At 48.2% G+C, this 25,235-nt stretch overlaps 1 protein-coding gene across 3 annotated transcripts in view; it reads right to left on the bottom strand.

The window, feature by feature from the left end:
* Positions 1–1,254: 1,254 nt before the first annotated feature.
* The window catches only part of MSL2 (MSL complex subunit 2), a 328,314-nt gene continuing 304,333 nt past the window's right edge, over positions 1,255–25,235 (bottom strand). For all 3 annotated transcript variants that reach the window (XM_030216359.1, XM_030216360.1, XM_030216361.1), the window contains one exon: positions 1,255–3,562. In XM_030216359.1, the coding sequence (XP_030072219.1) occupies positions 1,965–3,562 (1,598 nt within the window). In that variant the 3' untranslated portion in view covers positions 1,255–1,964. The remainder of the gene's footprint in view (positions 3,563–25,235) is intronic.

Here is a 25,235-nt window from a genome sequence, read left to right as displayed (position 1 = left end):
AAGCACCCCCGATGCTGAAGTAATCTGTTGCATGATGCCAGCCCGCAGCTCAGGCAGCAAGGCCCAGATGCGCTCATCAAGGGCATACAGTGAGAAAGGCTGAGGCATCAGCTCAGAGACAGGCTGCGGAGCCTCTGGAGTCTAGACAGGAGGCTGGTCCTGGCTGCAGGGAAGACCATCGCATTGGCACTTCCTATATGGAGGGGAAGTGATCCTCCCAACGTCCATGATTCTCAGGTGCCGAATCCCTCGATGCCTCTGAAGTCATGGCACCATGAGTCGGGGGGGGGGGGGGGGGGAGAGGATGGAGAATCGATGCCAGTGCTTCTTGGTCTTCGCCCAAGGATTGCGCAGCAGTTGCACTGAGGCAGATGGAGATCCACTTGGTGCACAGCTGCTCCCAGCGTCTACAGGTCTAACAGCCATATGCACCAATGCTGGCACAGCTGATGCCAATCTCAATGTCAATGTTGAGGATTTGGACCAGGCTCCAAAACTCTTTTCATGCTGAGCCTCTCTGGCCAACTGGGAACTTTGCTTCATGCGAAGGCACAGGACACAGTTGGAAGGGCTATGATCAGACCCCAAACACCGAAGGCACAAAGAATGGTGTCCTTGCCAGAGATGGTCCTATTGCACCGGGTACAGCGCTTAAAGCCACTGGGAACTCTCGTGGACATGGAAGAAAAAACTTCCGTGGCCAGATCAAAGATTTGATGGAGACGAAAAAGGGGCAAAGAACCAGAGATAATAAGAATGGGAAAACCTGACCAAAGTCAAGGTCTAAATGTGGCCAAATGATGTGAAAAATAAAGGAAACTTAGAAGCAGGGAAAAAAGAAACTAAAATAATAAAGGAAAAGTAAAGGGGTAACCTGATCTCGGGTACACAAGAACACAGCAAAAAATGCCGAAAAGGCACTCCAAAAAAGCTCTTTTGGACCAAGCTGTGATGAGAAGAGAAACACAACCACTCCTCACCATAGTAAAAAAAGAACTGTGGTAACCATGCTCTTGCAGTAGGCAGGAAGGCACTCCCACATGCACAATACAGCGTGTCTCTCGCTCCAAAAAGCTCTTAGTAGCTTGTTATAAGCTCCGGACCGGGCAACGTGGGATCACGTTACCCATGTGTGAGAATACATAGGCCTGCTTGTCCTCAGAGAAATTAAATTTATAAAATATAAACACATTTCAAACTGAAAAAGTAATCACACAACCAAAGAAAGGACATAAAATAAAATGTATATGGGACACCCCAAGATTTAATTAAAAGATTTTGAGTGATAGCAGCTTTAAATATTAGCATCCAGTCGACATACTTCTGATCCTTCACTTGAATAGGCAAGCCAGTTTGGGTATATGGGTGAGTTGGTTGGTTTGTGAAACTCCTGTGGCATGCTAGATGTTGCTAAATTTTCATAATCTGAAATAGTTAATAGTATACAGATAATTCTGGAAAGGCCTTGACTGAGATGCTACATTTTAAACAAGAGAAAAATATTTTTTTTTTCACCAATGCTAGTCTCCAAGTAAACATTTTGATTCTAAAAAATGGTGTTTAGCAAAACTTAATGAAATAACAAGGTGGGTACCATTTCTGTACAATCAGTGCTGAAATTCTGATTATACATACAGCATGACTGGTAACAATGAGGTTGTCTTTTTTCTTGCCAAAGATCATTTTGTATAAATCAGTTGCATCAGTATTTGAATCCCACCCCACTCTCTCCCTCCAAATCTACAATCTAAGGACATATAATTTTATGGCAATTCCTTGGTAACCAGCAAACTATATATTCCCATTACTAGTACATAACTTAGCAGTGACCACACTTGATACAAGTGATCTATATATGCAGAAGCTCTGGCAAGTTAAACAAACAAAACAGAACCATAGCTGCCTTAGAATTGTAGCTACTTTCCCCAATCTTCTCAGAAATGGGAAGAAAGTAATTGACCGGATTAACAGTCATATCTCAAGTCTATAGCTTCATCCAAATTTTTATCATCATGTGCACTGGCAGCTAAAAATGTTGCTACTGGAGACCCTGTTACATTAATTACACTGGCACTTGTACTGGCATTGCGCACAGCAATGCTGGTCACATTAATGCCCAAAGTCAGCCTGGTCTGCTCCAAAGCCTTTTCTGGCACAGCAAAAGCCTCTAGCTTCTTCTCTCCATTTGCCATGTATGAGTTTTGGCAACCACGGCATATACAGTCCAAGCAAGCTTTCCTGTTGGAATAACAAGGGCAGCGCTGGCCACGACATGTAAGAACACTTGGATTTTGGGTAGCACGCCCACATTTACACCCTTTCTTTTCTTGAGTTTTTTTATATACAATTTTTGCTGGGCTTCCTGGCATCACATTGCTATTAGGCATCTTTTCCTTTATTTTGTCTTTTGTTTTCATTATGCTTGGTTTGGCTTTAGGATGAGATTTCTTTACCACATGCTCAGGGTTCTTTTTCACGCTTTTACTAGACAGGATAACAGTTTTGCTAATTTTTGGAGTTGTACCACCATTAGGTACAGTAGCTATGGGCTGTAGAGAAATTTTGTTTTCCTGTTTCACTGTAATGGGAGCAGATGCCCCCAACGTTGGACCGTGGATGATAGTTGAAATTGGGAGAGGTTGCACCTTTTCACTATCACTTTCTGAGCGAGATCGCTTACGGTTTAATTTCACCACCTTAGGGGTTGCTGCCATATAGGAGATCCCATGAGGAAAAGCATGCATATTAGTCATAAAAACGCTGTGACTGAGTGGCTGGGGACAAAGCTCTGCAAAGGGTCCATTAGACAAATTAGTTTCCAGGCTGGGTTTCAAATCAGAATCACAAACTTCTGTGTTTGAAACACTTTCTAAACTCCGAAGTACTTCTTCAACACTAAGCAACAAGGAATCACCAGCTTTGATTTCACTGAAACCACAGAAGTCCAAGCTTGTGGTACACAAGTCAGCAGCAGAATCTGGGTTGCAGACAGACTCTAAGTGGCTAGAAACATCTTCTGCTTTTATGTCATCTCCACTGCTACATACATCAATAGGATTGGAGCTCTCCGGTGAAGGGATATTTACAGCAAGCTTTTCAATCAAAAGTCCATTACAACTGGGCAATCCATTAACAACAGAACAACCAATATCAATGTTATGTGTGTTTTCAGATATTTGAGATAAGCTCACTTCAGATTCAGTTGTATGTTCAGAAGTGGATGGTAAAGGGGAATATGGCAAACACAATCCTCGGGTTGTATTTGAGATTTTGCCTGAGTCTTCAGCAAATAGTGATCTGTCTGTCAGCGAAGCCAAGAGATCTGCAGAACTGTCCACTGCATCCAGTATGTCCCGTGCTAATGATGTCTGAGTTATATATTCATACAATTTTTTATAGCAGCTCACCAGAATACTTAATTGCTTGTTTTCTTCAAACTGATCATAGTCCTTGCACCAGCTGCAAGATGGCTTCATCATCATCTTTTTACCTTTACAAGTTTTACAAACATAATGCTGACAGGTAGAGTTTGTGGGAGCAATTGGATCTTCTAGCAAATTTCCTAAAGGGAGAGGAAAAAAACAAAACAGAACTTTATTATCATACAGAGAAGAATAAATGTGTATGAAAAACTGGAACACATTCTACTTAGTGACAAGTTGCATGAGGTATCTGACCCACAGATGAAAACTCACCCAAGAATGGAAAGAAAATTATCAGGGAAGATATCAATGATCGTCTACTTTTATATTCCATGCACATTAGGGGAGAATGGGGGTTAGTTTTAAAGGGAAAATTAGGTTCTTACCATGGCAATTTTCTTTCCTTTAGTCACAGCAGATGAATCCATTAACTGATGGGTTGTATCCGCCTACCAGCAGGTGGAGATAGAGAAAACTGAAAAACCAGAGAGGCATATTTTCAAAGCACTTTGGGAGGCTAAGTTCCATAGGTTTCTATGGAACTTTGGGAGGCTAAGTGCTTTGAAAATGAGCTTGATAGTGCCTCTTGGACGGCTAGCTCCAACTGCCTTCAGTATTTGAGATTTCCAAAGCAGAGTGAACTTTCCTCACAGCGAACAAACGCCCCAGAACAAGAGCAATAACCAAAGGAAGGATGAGCTCAACCTCCTGTAGTAGAACATCATGTAGAAATTTTGAGAACTGGTTTCCAACTTCTCCCAATGAGATCTATATCTGAATGAAAGATCTTAACAAAAAACAAGTCAGACAGGGAGGGATCATGGATTCATCTGCTGTGACTAAAGGAAAGAAAATTACCAAGGTAAGAACCTAATTTTCCCTTCCTTGTCATCAGCAGCAGATGGATCCATTAACTGATGGGATGTACAAAAGCAATCCCTACTTAGGGTGGGAACAGGCAACACCGTGAGCAAGCACTTGTGCTCCAAAAATAGCGTCCTGCTTCGCTGCAACATCCAGCCTATAATGCCGGACAAATGAGAGCTGAGAAGCCCAAGTAGCCGCACTACAGATCTCTTGAAGAGAGAGTGCACCCGTTTCAGCCCACGACAAGGAAATGGCTCTCATGGAATGTGCCTTAAATGCTTCAGGTGGACACCGACCTGAAAGCAGATACGCAGAAAAAATGACTTCCTTGAGCCAACGGGCTATAGTGGCCTTAGACACCAGGCCTCCAGGCCGAGGACCTGACAACAAGACAAAAAGGCGATCAGAAGTCCTGAAGTCATTTGACATCTGTAGATACTGCAACAGCGCCCTGCGGACATCCAGAAGATGTAACTGCCCAAAGGAGTCCAGGAACTCTTCCCTAGAAAAGGAAGGAAGAAAAATGGGCTGAAACGCTGAAACCACCTTAGGCAGGAAGGAAGGCACTGAACGTACCGTTACTCCAGACTCCGAGAATTGCATAAAGGGTCCTGGCAGGACAGCACCTGCAGCTCAGACACGCGTCTAGCCGATGTAATGGCCACCAAAAAGACTGTCTTAAGAGTCACATCCTTCTCCGAAGCTCGCTTAAGCGGCTCGAAGGGCAAACACTGAAGAGCCTTCAACACCAGCCCCAGGTTCCAGGCTGGACAGGACAACCGGACAGGAGGACGGAGCCTAAGCAACCCTCTGAGAAATCGGGCAATGTCCGGATGAGCAGCAAGGGACAAGCCAGCGACTTTCCCTCGATAGCATGATAATGCTACCACTTGCACCTGCAGGGAATTGTAAACCAGGCCTTTTTTGTAAGGCCTCCTGCAAGAAGTCCAGCACTGTTGAGACTGTAGCCCGCGTGGGTGTGATCGCCTTTGAAACACCCCACGCCTCAAATTTGCGCCAGATCCGAACATAAGCTGTGGAGGTAGACCGCTTGCGGGCCTGCAAGAGAGTGGAGATGACCTTGTTAGAGTAGCCCTTATCACTCAACTGCGCCCTCTCAATTGCCAGGCTGTAAGACCAAATCGGCAGGGATCCTCCATAGACACCGGACCCTGAACCAACAGGTTCGGCACAAGGGGCAAATGCACCGGAGCGTCCACCAACATCTGGTGGAGATCCACATACCACGGACAACTTGGCCATTCTGGAGCGATGAGAATCAGCAGACCTCGGTGCTGTTGAATCCGCAGTAGGACTCGCCCTATCAAGGGCCAAGGAGGGAACACATACAGGAGCTCCGAGGGCCAGGGTTGAGCCAGAGCTGCCAACCCCGCCGAGTGAGGATCTCTCCTTCTGCTGAAAAAGCGAGGTACTTTGGCATTTGCACTTGACGCCATTAGATCCATTCCAGGAGTCCCCCATTTGGCACAAATCTGAAGAAAAACTTCTTCTGCCAGTTCCCATTCCGCTGGGTCGATTTGATGCCTGCTGAGAAAATCGGCTTGCACGTTGCTCTGACCTGCTATGTGAGCTGCTGACAAAAGCTGCAGGTGTAGCTCGGCCCAGTGGCAAATCTGAGCAGCCTCCACGGCCAGGGCCCTGCATTGAGTGCCTCCCTGACGATTTATGTATGCCACCGCTGTCGTGTTGTCTGACACAACCTGGACAGCAAGCCCCTTCAGAGTCTTTTGAAAGGCCAAAAGAGCCTGGAATATCGCTCTCAGTTCCAAGTGATTGAAGGACCACCCCGCTTCCACAGGTGTCCACAGACCCTGAGCATAGCTTCCCTGGCAATGGGCTCCCCAGCCTAGAAGGCTGGCATCTGTTATCACCAGGCACCAAGAAGGAAGCGCAAGAGGCATTCCTTGGCGCAGCATCCTGTCGGAGAGCCACCACTCCATACTGAGCCGGGCTGCAGGGAGCAACGTTAGTCTGCGTTGATATTCCTGGGACATCGGAGACCATTGTTGAAGCAGGGCAATCTGCAGAGGCCTCATATGCGCTCTCGCTCAAGGCACCATCTCTAAGGTGGCCGTCATCGACCCCAGCAGCTGGACAAAGTCCCAAGCTCGTGGGCGAGGCATCCGCAGGAGCAGACGGACCTCATTCTGAAGCTTGCACCGCCTTTAGTCGGGGAGAAAGACAAACCCCGATGCCGTGTCGAACCAGACCCCAAAATACTCGCGAGACAGAGGGGGTCAGGTGACTTTTGGGTATATTGACCACCCAGCCTAGCGCCTGCAGGACTGCCACCACTCTGGATGTGGCAAGACGACTCTCGGTTGCCAAATCCGCTCTGATGAGCCAGTTGTCGAGATAAGGGTGAACTCTGATACTCTCTCGCCTGAGGCAGGAAGCTACGACCACCATTACCTTGGAGAAGGCACTGGGAGCTGTGGCTATCTGGCCACACCGCTGGTGTGGAGGCCAGATAGGAATGTGCAAATATGCTTCTTTTAGGTCCAGAAACGTGAGAAACTCTCCTGGCTGAACCAATGACAGAGCGCAGGGTTTCCATGCGAAAATGTCGTACTCTGAGGGCCTCGTTGACTCTTCGTAAGTCGAGGATCGGTCTGAAAGACCCGCCTCTTCGAGGCACGACAAAATTAATGGAATAGCGGCCGCAGCCGCGTTCGGCAAGAGGCACCGGGATCACCACTCCGAGGTGCAGCAAGACTTATAAAGTCTCCTCTACCGCCGCCCGTTTTACGGCAGTGCCACATTGGGACTTCACGAACACGTCTCTCACCGGGGCACCGAATTCCAGTCGGTAACCTTCTCTGATCAGTTCCAGCACCCACTGATCCGAGGTAATCTTGGTCCACTCCTCTAGAAAGAGGGAAAGACGTCCTATTGCAGGCATGGAGGAGTGGACCGGTGTCCCATCATTGTGGAGGATGCCCCTGAACTCCTGGCCTTGACCCGGCCCCTGCGGAACGTTTGTCTAAGCTAAAGGAGTTCCTCTGCTGAAAACGGGTACGTTGAGAAAACCCAGCAGAGCGCCCCGGGCGATACCTGCGAGCTTCACGGAAGCGAGGTCTGGAAGAGGAGGGAAATACAGAACCTTTGGACGAAGGCCTTGGCCTATCCTCAGGTAACCGCTGGGGTTTAGAGTCCCCCAGGTCTTTCACAATCTTCTCCAATTCCTCTCCAAATAACAGGAGGCCCCGAAAGGTTAGCCTCACCAGCCTTTGCTTAGAAGCCATGTCAGCCGCCCAATGCCGTAGCCAAAGAAGGCGGCGGGCAGAAACCGCCACAGACATCTGTTTAGCCAGATCATAAAGGGTGTCAGCCAAAAATGACAGGGCCGACTCCATTCACGGGGCAACCTCAGAAAGGGTACCTGCACCATCAGCGGGCTGTTCCACCGCCTGCTGTAGCCAGGAAAGACATGCCTGGGCTGCATAGGAACTGCAAATAGACGCCCTCAAGGCAAGGCCCGCAATTTCAAAGGCCCGCTTTGGCGCGGACTCCAGCCACCAGTCCTGCATGTCTTTCAAAGAGACCCCTCCCTCTACTGGGAGAGTGGTCTTTTTTGTCACCGCCGTGACCAATGCATCCACTTTAGGCATCCCCAAAGGGGCCAAGTGCTCCTCAAGCACAGGATAAAGCTGACCCATAGCCCTGGCCACTTTCAATGGCCCATCAGGGCCAGACCATTGAGCAGAAATAAGCTCTTGGATGAAGTCATGCAACGGAAAGGCCCGAGTAGGCTTCTTTGTACTTGCCATCCTAAGATTAACAGAGGAGGCCTCACCTTCAGCAGGATCATCAATCGAGAGGGCCTGCAAGGCGTCAGTAATGAGAGCTGGCAGCTCGTCGCGGTGGAAAATCCCCACAGCCCGACCACGGGGGGGGGGGGGGGGGGGGGGGGGGAGATATGCGCCGCTTTCAGACGGGGAATTTACCCGTCTATGTTTAGTGTGTTTCCAACGCTCGGGGGAGGAAATAACATCTGAAACCATCCCCGGGGCCTCAGCACCCGGAGGAAAGCCAGGAGGCAACGCAGTGTCAGACACCTGCGGCAGAGCTCTTTTCAGCATGAACGCCTTATGCATTAAAAGCACAGACTCAGGGGAGAAAAACTCACTCTGGCCCTCCGCCTCCGAATTAGGAGAAACGGATGTAGGAGCTCCTCTGGCAGCCTCTAAACGAGGCGTCCCCCTGCACTCAGACTCCTCTGCAACCGCAAGGGTCGAGACATGCGGCGCTTCCAAAATGGCACCCACTGCCAGCTCCATCGAGCGGGAAGAAACATCTCTCGCCATGCTCATACTAGCGTGAGCATCTAAGGAGCACATTTTACCCCCCCCCCCCCCCCCCCCGCTGCTGATCTGCACTTACCATAACGGGAACAGCGCTTAACTCCCTCAGCAGCCATCGCCCGAGTGGACGGAAATATGGCAATAAAATGGCGGCTTCGCACCAAAAGCTGGGCGCCACTCTCACCTCAGAAGACCGAGTCAACGAGCTCTGGTCAAGCTGCAGAGAGCCAGAATCTCTGGAAAGAGCCTCAGAACAGCCACGCAGTAAAAGCATGCTTTTTTTTTTTTTTAACACTGTGAGGAAAGTTGGAGGCAGGCAGCAACAGAGGGACTCCAGGAGGCGGGGGGAATGGGTAAGGCAGGGAAAGGGTAAACCTATATATCTTTAAAGTGGGCACCACCAGCCACAACACCTCTGCTCAACTGGCAAAGCACAGGAGCCACCCCAGGCAGTCTGAATACAGGAGCTGATCAAGCTACATCCACACCTGCTGGGAGACAGAGAAATACTGAAGGCAGCTGGGGCTAGCCGTCCAAGAGGCACTATGGTTTTTCAGTGTTCTCTATCTCCACCTGCTGGTAGGCAGATACAACGCATCAGTTAATGGATTCATCTGCTGTTGATGACAAGGAAAGGCATTATTTTACCTGTCAAAATGTTTTATATGCAGAAATGATTTGTTCTAAAGTTGCCTAGTGCATACTGTTGTATGTTATTTTTTTTTCAACCAAGGTGGAAGTGTCCCACATTTCTATCGCATTTTCATGCCCGTAGTGTCTGGTTTAACTGTGGGCATGTAAATTTTAGGTACGCTGATAAGAAGTTACCCTAGTATTCTATAACAGAATTTGGAAGCTCAGATGTTGCTACAGAATGGGCTCCCACTGTGCATCTTCCAGGCGCCTAAATGACCATCTCTCGCAAAAGATGACTAATGTAGCGGATCCAAAATATTGAGAATGGCAAATTTTTCATGTCATGGGTCAATAAGCAGTCTGCAAAAGTTACGTTTTATGAGAAGAACGGTAAAAAAAAATGAGAAGAATGGTAAAAAAATTTAGGGGGGCAACTGAGAGAGTAAAAACTGTACAACAGGCGTGGACACTGTTCAAAAATACCATCCTGGAGGCCCAGGCCATACATATTCCGCGAATTAGAAAAGAGACGGAAGTCCAAAAGACACCCGGCCTGGTTGAAAAGTGAGGTGAAGGAAGCTATTAGGGCTAAAAGAAACGCCTTCAGAAATTGGAAGAAGGAACCGTCTGAAAATAACAAGAAACAGCATAAGGAGTGTCAAAGCAAATGCAAGGCGCAGATTAAGAAGGCCAAGAGGGAGTATGAAAAAAAAGATAGCATTAGAGGCAAAAAAATATAGTAAAAATTTTTTTCGGTATATTAAAAGCAGGAAGCCGGCAAAAGAATCGGTTGGGCCGCTGGATGACCACTACTACTACTACTTAACATTTATATAGCGCTGCTAGGGTTACGCAGCGCTGTACAATTTAACATAAAAGGACAGGCCCTGCTCAAAGAGCTTACAATCTAAAGGACAAGTGAGTAGACGATACGATGGGGGCAGTCAATTTGGGGCAGTCCAGATATCCTGAAGGTAAGAGTTAGGTGCCGAAGGCAGCATTGAAGAGGTGGGTTTTAAGCAGAGACTTGAAGATGGGCAGGGAGGGGGCTTGACGTAGGGGCTCAGGAAGGTTGTTCCAGGCATAGGGTGAGGCGAGGCAGAATGGGCGGAGCCTGGAGTTGGCAGTGGTGGAGAAGGGTACTGAGAGGAGGGATTTGTGCTGTGAGCGGAGGTTTCGGGTGGGAACATAAGGGGAGATGAGGGTAGAGAGGTAGTGAGGGGCAGCAGATTGAGTACATTTGTAGGTAAGAAGGAGGAGTTTGAACTGAATTTTGGTAACGGATTGGAAGCCAGTGAAGTGACCTGAGAAGAGGGGTGATATGAGTATATCGGTTCTGGCGGAATATAAGACGTGCAGCAGTGTTCTGAACAGATTGAAGGGGGGATAGATGGCTAAGTGGGAGTCCGGTTAGGAGAAAGTTGCAGTAGTCAAGTCGGGAGGTAATGAGAGCGTGGACGAGAGTTCGGGTGGTGTGTTCAGAGAGGAAACGGCGAATTTTGCTGATGTTGAAGAGGAAGAAGCGACAGGTCTTGGCTATCTGCTGGATGTGTGCTGAGAAGGAGAGGGAAGAGTCGAAGATGACTCCGAGGTTGCAAGCAGATGAGACGGGGAGGATGAGGGTGTTATCCACTGAGATAGAAAGTGGAGGAAGAGGAGAAGTGGGCTTTGGTGGAAAGATGATGAGCTCAGTCTTGGACATGTTCAGTTTTAGGTGGCGGTTGGACATCCATGTAGCAATGTCGGTTAAGCAGGCTGATAGCTTTGCCTGGGTCTCCGCGGTGATGTCTGGTGTGGAGAGATACAGCTGGGTGTCGTCTGCATAGAGATGATACTGGAAGCCATGAGATGAGATGAGGGAACCCAGGGAAGAGGTGTAGATTGAGAAGAGAAGAGGTCCAAGGACAGATCCCTGGGGAACACCAACAGATAGCGGGATGGGGGTGGAGGAGGATCCATGGGAGTGAACTCTGAAGGTGCGGTGGGAGAGATAGGAGGAGAACCAGGAGAGGAGAGAGCCCTGGAACCCGAATGAGGACAGTGTGGCAAGAAGTAGATCATGATTGACAGTGTCAAAAGCGGCGGATAGATCGAGGAGCATGAGGATGGAGTAGTGGCCTCTGGATTTGGCAAGGAACAGGTCATTACAGACTTTAGAGAGTGCTGTTTCTGTCGAGTGTAGAGGGCGAAAACCGGATTGAAGTGGATCAAGGATGGCATGAGAGGAGAGAAAATCAAGGCAGCGGCTGTGAACACACTCAAGTATTTTGGAGAGGAAGGGTAGGAGGGAAATGGGGCGGTAGTTGGAGGGACAGGTAGGGTCAAGTGATGGTTTTTTGAGGAGAGGTGTGACTACGGCATGCTTGAAGGTGTCAGGGACAGTTGCAGTGGAGAGAGAGAGGTTGAGGATATGACAGATGGACGGGATGACAGTATGAGAGATGGTGTTAAGTAAGTTGGTGGGGATGGGATCAGAGGAACAGGTGGTACTTTTCGAGCAGGAAAGAAGGCGAGCGGTTTCCTCCTCGGTGATGTCTGGAAAGGAGGAGAAAGAGGCCTGGCTTGGTTGGTCGAGGGTTAAAGGGTGAAAAGGAGGAGATGGTTTGGTAGTGAACTCAAGGTTGATCTTTTGCACCTTGTCGCGGAAGTAATCGGCCAGTGATTGAGGGGAGAGTGAGGGGGGGGGGTAGGAGCGGAGGGCACTTTGAGGAGGGAGTTAAGGGTGGCGAAGAGACGACGGGGGTTGGAGCTGAGAGAATTGGTCAGTTGGGTGTAATAGTCCTGTTTGGCAAGGAATAGGGAAGAGTGGAGGGAGGATAGCATGAATTTGTAGTGAAGGAAATCTGAATGGGTGCGAGATTTCCTCCAGAGGCGTTCGGCAAATCGGGTGCAGGAACTAAGGTAGCGGATACAAGGGGTCAGCCAAGGCTGGGGATTAGTACGCTTTGTGGGACGGGAGGTGGATGGAGCGAGGGTGTCCAGAGGAGAGAGTGGCATTGTATGCGGAGACAGCCTTGTCGACAGAATCGGAGGACAAGATGGAGGGGAGGAGATTGGAGATACAAGAGGATAAGGTGGGAGGTTCAATAGCCTGGAGGTTCCTGGAGGTAGTGGTTAGAGTTGGACGGGGCTGAGGTGGGGTGTGAAGGTGATCAGGTGATGATCCGAGATAGGAAAAACTGAAGTGTGGAAGTTGGAGGGGGAGCCAGAGGAGGAGAGGACGAGGTCAAGACAGTGGCCGTCTTGGTGAGTCGAGGCGGTGGAGCATAGCTGGAGGTTGAAGGAAGATGTTAGAGTGAGGAATTGAGACGCGTGAGGGTCGGATTGGTCATCAACGTGTATGTTAAAGTCTCCGAGAATGAGTGACGGAGATGAGGGTTCAAGAAACACGGAAAGCCAGGCATCGAAATCGGTGAGGAAGGAATAGAGGGATTTATTAGGGGGGTGGTAAATGACTGCCACTCTGAGTGGCAATGGGTAGAATAGCCGGATGGAGTGTGCTTCAAAGGATGAGAAGCAGTGAGACTGCGGTAGGAGGAGGGGTTGGAAACTACAGGAGGGCGAAAGTAGTAGCCCGACGCCTCCACCGCGGCCAACTGTGCGGGGAATGTGGGAGAAGAGATAGCCTCCATGGCAAAGGGCTGCGACTGAGGCCAAGTCGTCCGGGGAGAGCCAGGTTTCAGTTAGGGCAAGCAGTTGAAGGGAACGAGAGATGAAGAGATCGTGGATGAAGGGCAGTTTGTTGCAGACCGAGTGGGCATTCCAGAGGGCACAAGAGAAGGGGAGGGAAGAGGGGGGGAGGAGGGGGATAGAGACGAGATTGGAGACATTACGGAATCGTTTGCATGGATAGGAGGAGGACAGGTGAGGGGGGCCTGGATTAGGATTAATGTCACCAGCGGATAGCAAGAGGAGGAGAAAGAGAGTACGGAGGAGGGTGGGGGAGGTTGGGCGACGAAGACGGGGTGCACTTAGGAGGAATGGTGATGGGTTAATGGCAATGAGTTCCAGCGGTAGGCAGCGGTGGGGGGTGGGGGAAAAGATTAGGAAGGGACAGGGCAAGGAAGAGAATGTGGACAGGGGCCATGAGTAGAGATTTAGGTGTAACAGGTGCATGTGTAGTGACTGAGATGTGGAGCAGATAGAAGGAGCTGAAAAGCTGGAGGCTTGGAGTTGATGGACTGGAGAGCGGGTAAGTCAGTGGTTGACAAGCTGGCAGGGAAGTACGTCAATGGCTGAGAAGCTGGCAGGCAGGCAGGCAGGTTGGTGGGTTAGCAGGGGAGCAGGCAGGCAGGAGCAGGACTTGAGACAGCAGGACAAGTTGGCAGGCAAGTAAGCCAATGGCTGACAAGCTAGCAAGCAGGCAGGCAGGTTGGTGGGTTAACAGGGAGGCAGGCAGGCAGGAGCAGGACTGGAGTCAGCTGGAGCAGACGGAATGAAGTAAACTGGAACGGATGGGCTGGAACATGAGCAGGCGACAGGACTGGAGCAGGCTGTTGCAATTTGGAGGTTGGTTTGATTGGCTAGCAGGCAAGCAGGCAGGCAGGCAGGAACAAGCTGGAGCAGGCGACAGGACTGGAGCAGGCTGTAGCACTTTGGAGGTTGGTTTGATTGGCTAGCAGGCAGGCAGGCAGGAACAAGCTGGAGCAGGCGACAGGACTGGACCAGGCTGTAGCACTTTGGAGGTTGGTTTGATTGGCTAGCAGGCAAGCAGGCAGGCAGGAACAAGCTGGAGCAGACGCACTGATTAGGCGGATGAGACAGGCAGGGTCAACGGGCTGGAGAAGCTGGTGAAGCTGGATCAGATGGGCAGGAGAAGCTTGATCAGGCGGGCTGGAGAAGCCGGATCGGAGCAGATGGACTGGAGCAGACAGGGAGAAGCTGGATCGGTGGACTGGAATATGCAGGGAGAAGCCGGATCAGCGGACTGGAACATGCAGGGAGAAGCCGGATCAGCGGACTGGACTGGAGGAACAGGCTGGAATCGGCAGACAGGAACAAGCTGGAGAAGCTGGATCAGGAACAGGCTGGAATCGGCAGACAGGAACAAGCTGGAGAAGCTGGATCAGGAACAGGCTGGAATCGGCAGACAGGAACAAGCTGGATCAGGAACAGGCTGGAGTCGGCTGACAGGAACAAGCTGGAAAAGCTGGATCAGGCGGGCTGGTACATGCTAGAGCAGATGGACTGGTGCAATCTGGAGCAGAAGGACTGGTGCAATCTGGAGCAGATGGACTGGAACAGACAGGGAGAAGCTGGATTGGTTGAGTGGAACATGCAGGGAGAAGCCGGATCAGCGGACTGGGAGTCGGCTGACAGGAACAAGCTGGAAAAGCTGGATCAGGTGGGCTGGTACACGCTGGAGCAGATGGACAGGTGCAATCTGGAGCAGATGGGCTGGAACAGACAGGGAGAAGCTGGATTGGTTGAGTGGAACATGCAGGGAGAAGCCGGATCGGCGGACTGGAACATGCAGGGAGAAGCCGGATCAGCAGACTGGGCTGGAGGAACAGGCTGGAGTCGGCAGACAGGAACAAGCTGGAGAAGCTGGATCAGGAACAGGCTGGAATTGGCTGACAGGAACAAGCTGGAGAGTTGGAACAGGCAGGCTGGTACGCGCTGGAGCAGATGGACTGGTATAGTCTGGAGTAGATGGACTGGAACAAAGAGGGAGAAGCCGGATCGGCGGACTGGAACATGCAGGGAGAGCCGGATCAGCGGACTGGACTGGAGGAACAGGCTAGAATCGGCAGGCGGGAACAAGCTGGAGAAGCTGGATTAGCTGGATTAGGCAGGCTGGAACAAGCTGGGGCCGTTAGACTGCAGAAGCTGGAACACACCAGGGCAAGCCGGGTCAAGCAGACTGGGACATGCTGGGCCAGGTGGACCAGAGCAGCCAGGACAGGGAAGAGCAGCCGGGCAGCAGGACTGGGACAATCTGGGGCACACAGGAACTGCGGTGCAGACATGGGCTGCGAGGCCAGGAGGGCCCAGCGACAGACCCTAGGCCAGGAGGGCCCAACAACAGACCCTCAGGCCCTGGACGCCGCCGCAACATGGCCGGGTCCGCTCAGACGAGGTGATCCGCCACGCTGCAGGAGTCAGCCTGTGGGCGCGGAAGGTGCCACCGCGGCTCACCTCTATCTGGTCCGGTCCCACAGGCAATCCTCCCGTGACGGTGCGCCCCCGGTCCGTATGCAGTGAGTCCGCGCCCCGGCCGTTTCAGCCGGGAGTGCAGCGGTAGCACACCGAGACGCGCCAGATCTCCGTCCGCCCGGGACTGGGGGTCGCCCGAAGGATCAGACCACGGCGGAGAGGCAGCTGGGGATGCAGCGCGACCACGAGGTAGGCCCGCTGCCGTGAACAACCCTGATCGGTCCCGCGATCAGACCCGGCCCACCGCCATGTAGCGCAGAGTCAGCCAGGCCGCCACGACCTGCGGATCCCCACCCAGCAGCAGCCGGCCCGACCGGAGACAGCGCGGCGCGGTCCAGGCAAACTCCTTTTTATCAGGTCGGGGATGCCCCGTGGGACCTTTGGCAATCTGGGCCAGAGTCCTTAAGAGGAATGTCCACACTGTGGATACTAGTTGAGTGATAGGGAAAATCCTCCAGCGGTCGCCAGTACACAGAGGAATGAGCGCTACAGCGGATGGGCCTCCGCAACACGGAGGTGAGCGCGAGAGGCGTTAGTCAATCCCGTCTGCCCCGCTCCAGGGACCGAGGGGTAAAAGGGGTGATCAAGGAAGACAAAGACATAGCGGAGAGACTGAATGAATTCTTTGCTTCGGTCTTCACCGAGGAAGATTTGGGTGGGATACCGGTGTCGGAAATGGTATTTCAAGCGGACGAGTCGGAGAAACTTACTGACTTCACGGTAAACCTGGAGGACGTAATTGGGCAGTCTGGCAAACTGAAGAGTAGCAAATCTCCTGGACCGGATGGTATTCATCCTAGAGTACTGATAGAACTGAAAAATGAGCTTGCGGAGCTACTGCTAGTGATATGCAACTTATCCTTAAAATCGAGCGTGGTACCGGAAGATTGGAGGGTGGCCAATGTAACGCCCATTTTTAAAAAAGGCTCCAGGGGAGATCCGGGAAATTATAGACCTGTGAGTCTGACATCGGTGCCGGGGAAAATGGTAGAGGCTATTATTAAAAACAAAATTACAGAGCACATCCGATGACATGGATTACTGAGACCAAGTCAGCATGGCTTTTGTGTGGGGAAATCTTGCCTGACCAATTTACTTCAATTCTTTGAAGGAGTGAACAAACATGTGGACAAAGGGGAGTCGGTTGATATTGTGTATCTGGATGTTCAAAAGGCATTTGACAAGGTACCTCATGAAAGGCTACAGAGGAACTTGGAGGGTCATGGGATAGGAGGAAATGTCCTATTGTGGATTAAAAACTGGTTGAAGGATAGGAAACAGAGAGTGGGGTTAAATGGGCAGTATTCACAATGGAGAAGGGTAGTTAGTGGGGTTCCTCAGGGGTCCGTGCTAGGACCGCTGCTTTTTAATATATTTATAAATGATTTAGAGATGGGAGTAACTAGCGAGGTAATTAAATTTGCTGATGACACAAAGTTATTCAAAGTCGTTAAATCGCGACAGGATTGTGAAAAATTACAAGAGGACCTTATGAGACTGGGCGGCTAAATGGCAGATGATGTTTAATGTGAGCAAGTGCAAGGTGATGCATGTGGGAAAAAAGAACCCGAATTATAGCTACGTCATGCAAGGTTCCACGTTAGGAGTTACGGACCAAGAAAGGGATCTGGGTGTCGTCGTCGATAACACACTGAAACCTTCTGCTCAGTGTGCTGCTGCGGCTAAGAAAGCGAATAGAATGTTGGGTATTATTAGGAAAGGTATGGAAAACAGGTGTGAGGATGTTATAATGCCGTTGTATCGCTCCATGGTGCGACCACACCTTGAGTATTGTGTTCAATTCTGGTCACCGCATCTCAAGAAAGATATAGTAGAATTGGAAAAGGTGCAGCGAAGGGCGACTAAAATGATAGCGGGGATGGGACGACTTCCCTATGAAGAAAGACTAAGGAGGCTAGGGCTATACAGCTTGGAGAAGAGATGGCTGAGGGGAGACATGATAGAGGTATATAAAATAATGAGTGGAGTGGAACAGGTGGATGTGTTCACGCTTTCCAAAAATACTAGGACTAGGGGGCATGCGATGAAACTACAGTGTAGTAAATTTAAAACAAATCGGAGAAAATTTTTCTTCACCCAACGTGTAATTAAACTCTGGAATTCGTTGCCGGAGAAAGTGGTGAAGGCGGTTAGCTTAGCAGAGTTTAAAAAGGGGTTGGACGGTTTCCTAAAGGACAAGTCCATAAACCGCTACTAAATGGACTTGGAAAAATCCAAAATTCCAGGAATAACATGTATAGAATATTTGTACGTTTGGGAAGCTTGCCAGGTGCCCTTGGCCTGGATTGGCCGCTGTCGTGGACAGGATGCTGGGCTCGATGGATCCTTGGTCTTTTCCCAGTATGGCATTACTTATGTACTTATGTTTAAACTTCTGTAACTTTTTTTTGTATTATTATTATTTTTTCATATAAAAGAATGTGGTTTGGACAGTAGTATTACAAATTGCTTGCTCTAACAGAATTCAATAAACCTCATTTTTTGTATCTGGTGACTTTAGTCAACTTTTCCCAGAGATGGTCACAAATGGAAATACTCAAGCTGTAGAATTGCCTCTTTAGCATCTGATATTTAAACAAAAAAAACCTGAGCTCACAAATTTAGACTCCTAAGTTTAAGTTCTTAAATTTGTTCTTACTTTCAGTCAAAGAAGCCTAAATTTTCTGTTGAAAATTCACCTAAATTTAGGCGTTTGAAAGCTGTGCTCTTAATATTTTGGCCTGCCATTCATTTTCTTAGATTTGTGAACCTAATTTAGATGCCTAGTGCTGAAAACCAAGGCTAAATTCTTAACTTTTATCCCGCCCTAACTCCATCCTTGATTCTTTGGGCACCTAAATTTAGCAGTTTAGTTAAATTTAAAGATACACTCAACACTACTAAATTTTTTAAAAAGCCAGTTTAGGAGTAGAACTCTCAAAGGAGTGGAGAAGTGGCCTAGTGGTTAGGGTGGTGGACTTTGGTCCTGGGGAACTGAGGAACTGAGTTCAATTCCCACTTCAGGCACATGCAGCTCCTTGTGACTCTGGGTAAGTCACTTAACCCTCCATTGCCCCATGTAAGCCACATTGAGCCTGCCATGAGTGGGAAACCGCGGGGTACAAATATAACAACAACAAAAAAGGTTAGGAGCATATACTCTTTGAATAAGTTTTCTGAAATACAGCACTTACACGTCAGCTCTTTTCTTCCCGGCTCCTAACAGGGTAAAGCTCTCTCTCTCTTATATATCTATGTAGAGAGAGCAAGAATAAAACTGTCCCCAGAGAGACAAGAGCAAAATAATCGCACAGGCTTAGGAGGAATCTAAGAAAGTATTCTTTCATGGAAAGGGTGGTGGAAGCGTGGAATGGCTTTCTGGTGGAGGCCGTGGAGACTAGGACTGTGTTGGAATTTAAGAAAACGTGGGATCCCTTAGGAAAAGAGTTAGGTGTTACAGAAGATGGCCAGACTGGATGGGCCATTTAGCCTTTAACTGCCGTCATGTTTGTATACCAACCAGCTTCAAAGAGGACCTCTGAAACCAATACAAATCTGCATAGGGTGGGAGCTGGGCTAGTACAGAGGGACTAAAGGAAAGCAAATTAGCAGGTAGGACCTAATTTCTTCTTCTTCCTCTGGACCAGCCCAGCAGGACTGGTTAGAAGTACCAAAGCAGTCAATTAAGGGAGAGACCCTAACAGCTCTGCCAAGAGAACCCATCGATCAAAAACCTCATCCACACACGCCTGGACATCCACTCTAATACCAGATAAAAATGCGAGGACCAAGTGGCCGCCTTGCAAACATCCACCTGTGAAATCAAAGAAACCTCCTCCCAGGAAGCAGCCTGTCCTCTAGTAGAATGAGCTTTAACTCCCTCTGGAACCAGTCTGCCTTTCAGAATGGAAGCTGAAACAAATCGCTTCCTTAATCCACCTGGCCAGCGCTGCTTTAAAGGCAGCCATACCTCTTCAACCACCACCAAGATGAAAAGACGGTCCAAACGAAGAAACTCCTGTCTGCTGCACATACTCCTTCAGCACCCTCCGGACATCCAGTTTATGCAATGACCGCTGCTCCTCTGATCCCTTGGAAGAGCCGAGGGTTGAAAGGATCAGAGACTGACTAACATGAAAGGACAACAAAACCTTTGGAAGAAAAAACAGAACTGGCTGCAACACCAAACGACTCGAGAGAGACTGTTGTAGGGGTCTCATGTGAGCTTGGCCCAAGGAATGACCTCCAGTGTCACTGCCATTGACCCCAAGAGCTGAGAGTAAGCCCACACACGAGGGGAATGATCCAACAGCAGAAGACGAATCTGCTTCTGAAGCTTGAGACACCTGTGGTCCGGAAGGAAGACACGACAGAGCTTGGTGTTGAACAGCATCCCCAGATACTCCAGCATCTGGGAAGGGACCAGATGACTTTTGGGAACGTTGATCACTCACCCCAAGGCCTGAAGAAGAGACATCGCCCAAGTTGAGGCTTGGAGGCTGTTTTCGGCCGAAGACAGCTGTCGGGAGTGCTGGACAACAGCCTGATTAGTCAGTTGTCCAAGTCAGGGTGAACTCATATCCCTTCGAGGCTCATTGTAGCCGCTACAACGACCATCACCTTCGAAAAGGTCTGAGGAGCCGTGCTTAGGCCAAAGGGTGATGCCTGAAACTGAAAGTGTTGACCCAAAATAGCTTAGAGGGTCAAATGGGGATATGCAGATAAGCCTCCTTTAGGTGCAGGGGCGTGAGAAATTCTCCACGTCTCCTCGGGGTCGGGCCCGACGATGGACGGTCCCGAGGGGCCTGCATAGAAGGCCTCGAAGCAGATGGAGACCCATTCGATGCCTCGCTGCTCCCAGTGTGTCGTGGTCTCTCAGCAGCCATGCCTATCTCCACTCCCGACGTCGATGCCTCCTTCGATGCTGCTACCACCGACCTTAATGCCGAAGGATCGGACCAAGTCCCAAAACGTTTTTATTTCTGGGCTGCTCAAGCCAGTTGAGTCCTTTTCTTCACACGAAGAAGCCTGATTGTTGCTAGGACCTTTGCCACTTTTCTTGCATATAATTTTGCTTGCCTGATTGTTGCTAGGATCTGTGCCACTTTTCTTGTTTGCTGCTAGGATTTTTGCTATTCTTCCTGCTTGCAGGCTGCATGCTTGCTTTGGACATACAGGATTAGCAGTTGGACGGAGCTACATAGAGACCTGTTGGGAATTGCTGGTGCTGGACTACTTATACTTATCAGCAGTATCTTTATGGCTGATATGCACCCCAGCAAAATAACCCTAACCATCTACTGTCTCATCCTACTCTTACACGCACAGACGATCCACGACACATCATAACCTCACAACTTACAAACCACACACCACACACGCACTAATCATGCCCTCACAAAACAACAACAAGGTCCACAACAATCCTAACACCTACAGACATCAACAAGGGATGACAAAAAGAGAAAGCACCGAATCCTCATATCAAGGAAACAGACAACTGATAAAAATCACCACAAAACCGAACTCAAGGGAGCAATACCAATTAATACAAATAGGCTACTCCAATGCCAGATCAGTAATCGAAAAAACCACAACGATAACTGATTGGATAATGGCAGATCACCTTGACTTCCTTCTCATTAATGAAACTTGGATTCATAACTCCAAAGACCCAATAATCCTAGAGCTTTGCCCACAAGGGTACAAAATCACCCATTCGACAAGAGAAGGAAAAAGAGGCGGAGGATTAGCTATAATTTATAAAGCCCAATTTACAGTCACAACAACAGCGGAATCTATCATCCCCCAACTCGAAATAGCCTCAGTCAGAATCTACCACCCCAGCCTGCATGACCAACTAAACATAATCCTATTTTACAGACCCCACTTCATGGACTTCATATCAAACACATGCCTGTCTTCCCAAAACATTCTTATAGCAGGAGACATCAACCTTCATCTGGAAGATATTAACACAAACAATGTACACAAATGCCAGGAATTCCTTCAACTCTGGGAGATCCACTGGCCTAACATGCAACCCACCCACAAGAAAGGACATACATTAGATATCATAACCCACAAATTTTCATCAGAAACTAACCTCATAATAAAAGACACAAAGTGGACAGCCATTCCATGGTCAGACCACTACAAGGCAAACACTTCCCTCCTTTGGAAAACAAAAGTGAAACAACAAAAACAAGAAAAAAGAACATATACTACAAGAGGCAAGATAGATCCTCTAAAATTTTGGCAACAAATATACACCGACGAATGGGCGACAACTACAGACTCACCCCAATTTTTACAAGAATGGGACAACAGATGCAGAACAGTTCTAGACAAGATAGCACAACTCCAAACTAGAACCTCACATAGGAATAGCTCAATCCCTTGGTTCAACGAAGAGCTGAAAGAACTAAAAACACAGGTTAGAAGACTAGAAAGAGCTTGGAGAAAAAAAAAAAGACGAGCACACATTCAAAGAATGGAAACAGTCGCAAAGAAAATACAAATACAAAATCAGACAAACCAAAAGAACGCACTACAGAACTATAATAGGACCAAACTACAAGGACATGCATATACTCTTTTCACTTGTAAACAATCTCCTAAATACCACACTGGTCACCTCAAACAGTACAGAAACCCCATCAGCAACTAACCTAGCGAACTATTTCAAGGAAAAAATCATAAAGCTCTGACGCATGATACCAAACAATACCACTGAGTACACAAGCATCCTTGAATGCTTAGACCCGAAACCTGGGGAATATCCAGCTGACCGATCATGGACCAACTTTGACTTGATTTTCATTAGATGAACTCACACACTGGCTTGGAAAATACGCCAAATCTCAATGCAACCTTGACATCTGCCCTATCAGCCTATTAAAAGCTGCCCCCAAACAATTCAAAAAAGACCTCACGAACCAAGTAAATTACAGACTCCTAAATGGTCTCTTCCCCACGGACAAAGGAAATATCCTTCTTACACCACTGCCAAAAGATGCCAAGAAAAGCACAATGGACCTAACAAATTACCGACCAGTCGCTTCTATCCCGCTCATAACAAAACTGATGGAGGGCATAGTAACGAAACAACTCACGGAATACCTAACCAAACACTCAATTCTACATGAGTCTCAATCAGGTTTTAGATCAAACCACAGCACTGAAACTGTACTTGTATCTGCAATGAACTCATTCAAAAAAACAATTGCAACCAGTAAAAACATACTTGTACTACAATTTGACATGTCTAGTGCCTTCGACATGGTAGACCATGGAATATTACTACACCTGTTAGAATACTTTGGAATCGGAGGCCCAGTTCTCAACTGGTTCAAAGGCTTCCTCACCACCAGGTCCTACCAAGTAACAACAATGACAGATCGCTACCCTGGACACCGGAATGTGGAGTTCCTCAGGGATCCCCCCTTTCACCAACTATTTTCAACCTAATGATGATACCATTAGCCAAACTACTAGCCAATCAGAACTTTAACCCCTACATATATGCGGACTATGTTACGATCCACATCCCGTTCATAAGTAACCTAAACGCAATAACCAACGAGATCAATCAGAGCCTCCAAATCATGCACTCCTGGGCGGACTCATTCCAGTTAAAACTGAACGCGGAAAAAACTCAATGTCTAGTTCTCACCTCCCAATACAACACAAACATCTACCCTACCATAACCACACCTTACTGCACACTCCCCATCTCAGAAAATCTGAAAATTCTTGGAGTCACTATTGATCGAAACCTCACACTTGATACTCACGTGAAGAACACAACGAAAAAAATGTTCTACTCGATGTGGAACTCAAAGAATAAAACCTTTTTTCCCAAGACACGTCTTCTGCACCCTAGTACAGTCACTAGTGATTAGTCACCTGGACTATTGCAATGCTCTGTACGTAGGATGCAAAGAACAGACCATTAAGAAACTCCAAACAGTCCAGAACACCGCAGCCCGACTCATTTTGGGAAAAACCAAATACGAAAACGCAAGGCCCCTAAGAGAGAAACTGCACTGGCTACCACTCAAGGAATGAATTGAGTTCAAGATCTGCACGACCGTACACAAAATCATTCACGCAGACGCCCCACTCTACATGTTAAACCTAATAGACTTACCACCCAGAAATGCCAGTAGATCAAGTTCCTCCATTTGAACTTCCCCAGCTGTAAAGGAATTAAATACAAACAGGCATACGCTACTACCTTTGCGTACAAAAGCACACAGATATGGAACGCACTAGCCATGGCCCTGAAAACCATGGACAACCTAACCAGCTTTCGCAAATCTATGAAGACACATCTCTTCAACAAGGCCTACAAAAATAATTCTTCATGAAACAAATCACTCCTTACACCACCCAAATGCTTTAAAACACCCCTCACACGACCTTACCTAACACCTTCTAATTTATTCCTCTTCTACCTCCAGATTATTACCGACTGTATCTAAGATTATGTAATGAACTTTTCATATTAACACCCTGTAAGCCACATTGAGCCTGCAAAAAGGTGGGATAATGTGGGGTACAAACGCAATAAATAAATAAATAAATAATAAATAAAAGGGCACAATGAGCTGGGCTATGGTCGGGTCCAAGGCACTGAATACACCACGAATGGGTATCAGTGCCCGAGATGGTCCGGTTGCACAGAGAACAGCATTTGGAGCCACTGGGAGTCTTCGATGACATGGAAGGGAAGACTGCCCTAGCCAAATTAAAAAACGTGATTGTGCTGAAAAATAAACAGAAAAAAGAGAAGACCAGTCGAGCAGGCCTAAGGACGGCCACAACTAAAAATAAAAGAAACTTGATGCAGGTCAAACGAAGAAACTAAGAATTTAAAAGGAAACTTTTTTTTTTAAATTAATAATATAGAAAAGAAAAAACAAAGGCTAAACGCCACAAAAAATAAGCACTGAAAGCTCTCCTGGGCGAAGGAGCGGAGCCAGAAAAACAACCGCCGCTCAAGAAAAAAAAAAGTAACTGAGTGCAGCCGCGCGGTGGGCGGTAAGGCCCTCGGCGCATGCGCAGTCGGACATGCATCACACTCAGAAGGCTCTAGCACTTGTGAGCATTATTCAGCCTGCTTGTCCTCGGAGAATATTTACGATATATAGGACCCTATTTACTAAGATGCGCTAGCATTTTTAGCATGTGTACAAAATTAGCATGCATTGTATAGGCGCCATTAAGAACATTGCGGGCGCCTACACAGTTAGTGCATACTAAAAACCCTAACACGCCTTAGTAAACAGGGCCCAAAGTTATTTAGGGGTCCTTCTACTTAACCTGCAGTATAAAATGGCCTTAGCAAACGCTTATGTAGATCTTACTAGCATGCTAAGGCCATTTTAAACACAGCCATAAAATGCCCAATTTTGTATTAATGGGCCATGCACCGCTGCCATTTAAAAAAATTACCATATGAACACTAACCATCTCCCATTTTTTAGGCAGTAATGGCTCACATGGTATTCCTGAGCTAATCAGTAAGTGCACGGTAATGTAGATGCACTAACTGATTAGAACAGGAACCCTCATCATCTGTCCATGGCACGCCCCCTCAAAAAATAATTTGAAATATTTTTGAAATGTGGTTAGCATGCACACATTTTAAAGCTACCAGAAGACACCGGAGCATGTCCCACAGTATAGCGAAGATACTTACCTGTAGCAGGTATTCTCCAAGGACAGCAGGCTGATTGTTCCCACATGTGGGTTGACTTCCGCGTCGGCCCAGGAACCGGCATTTTGCCAGCAAAATAAAAACAAAGTTTTGCTAGAGTCTTCT

This window comes from Microcaecilia unicolor, chromosome 10 (genome assembly GCF_901765095.1).
Source record: "Microcaecilia unicolor chromosome 10, aMicUni1.1, whole genome shotgun sequence".
Classification (NCBI taxonomy): Eukaryota; Metazoa; Chordata; class Amphibia; order Gymnophiona; family Siphonopidae; genus Microcaecilia; species Microcaecilia unicolor.
The sequence above is the reverse complement of the archived record's forward strand: the minus strand, read 5'-3'. Positions and strand labels throughout refer to the sequence as shown.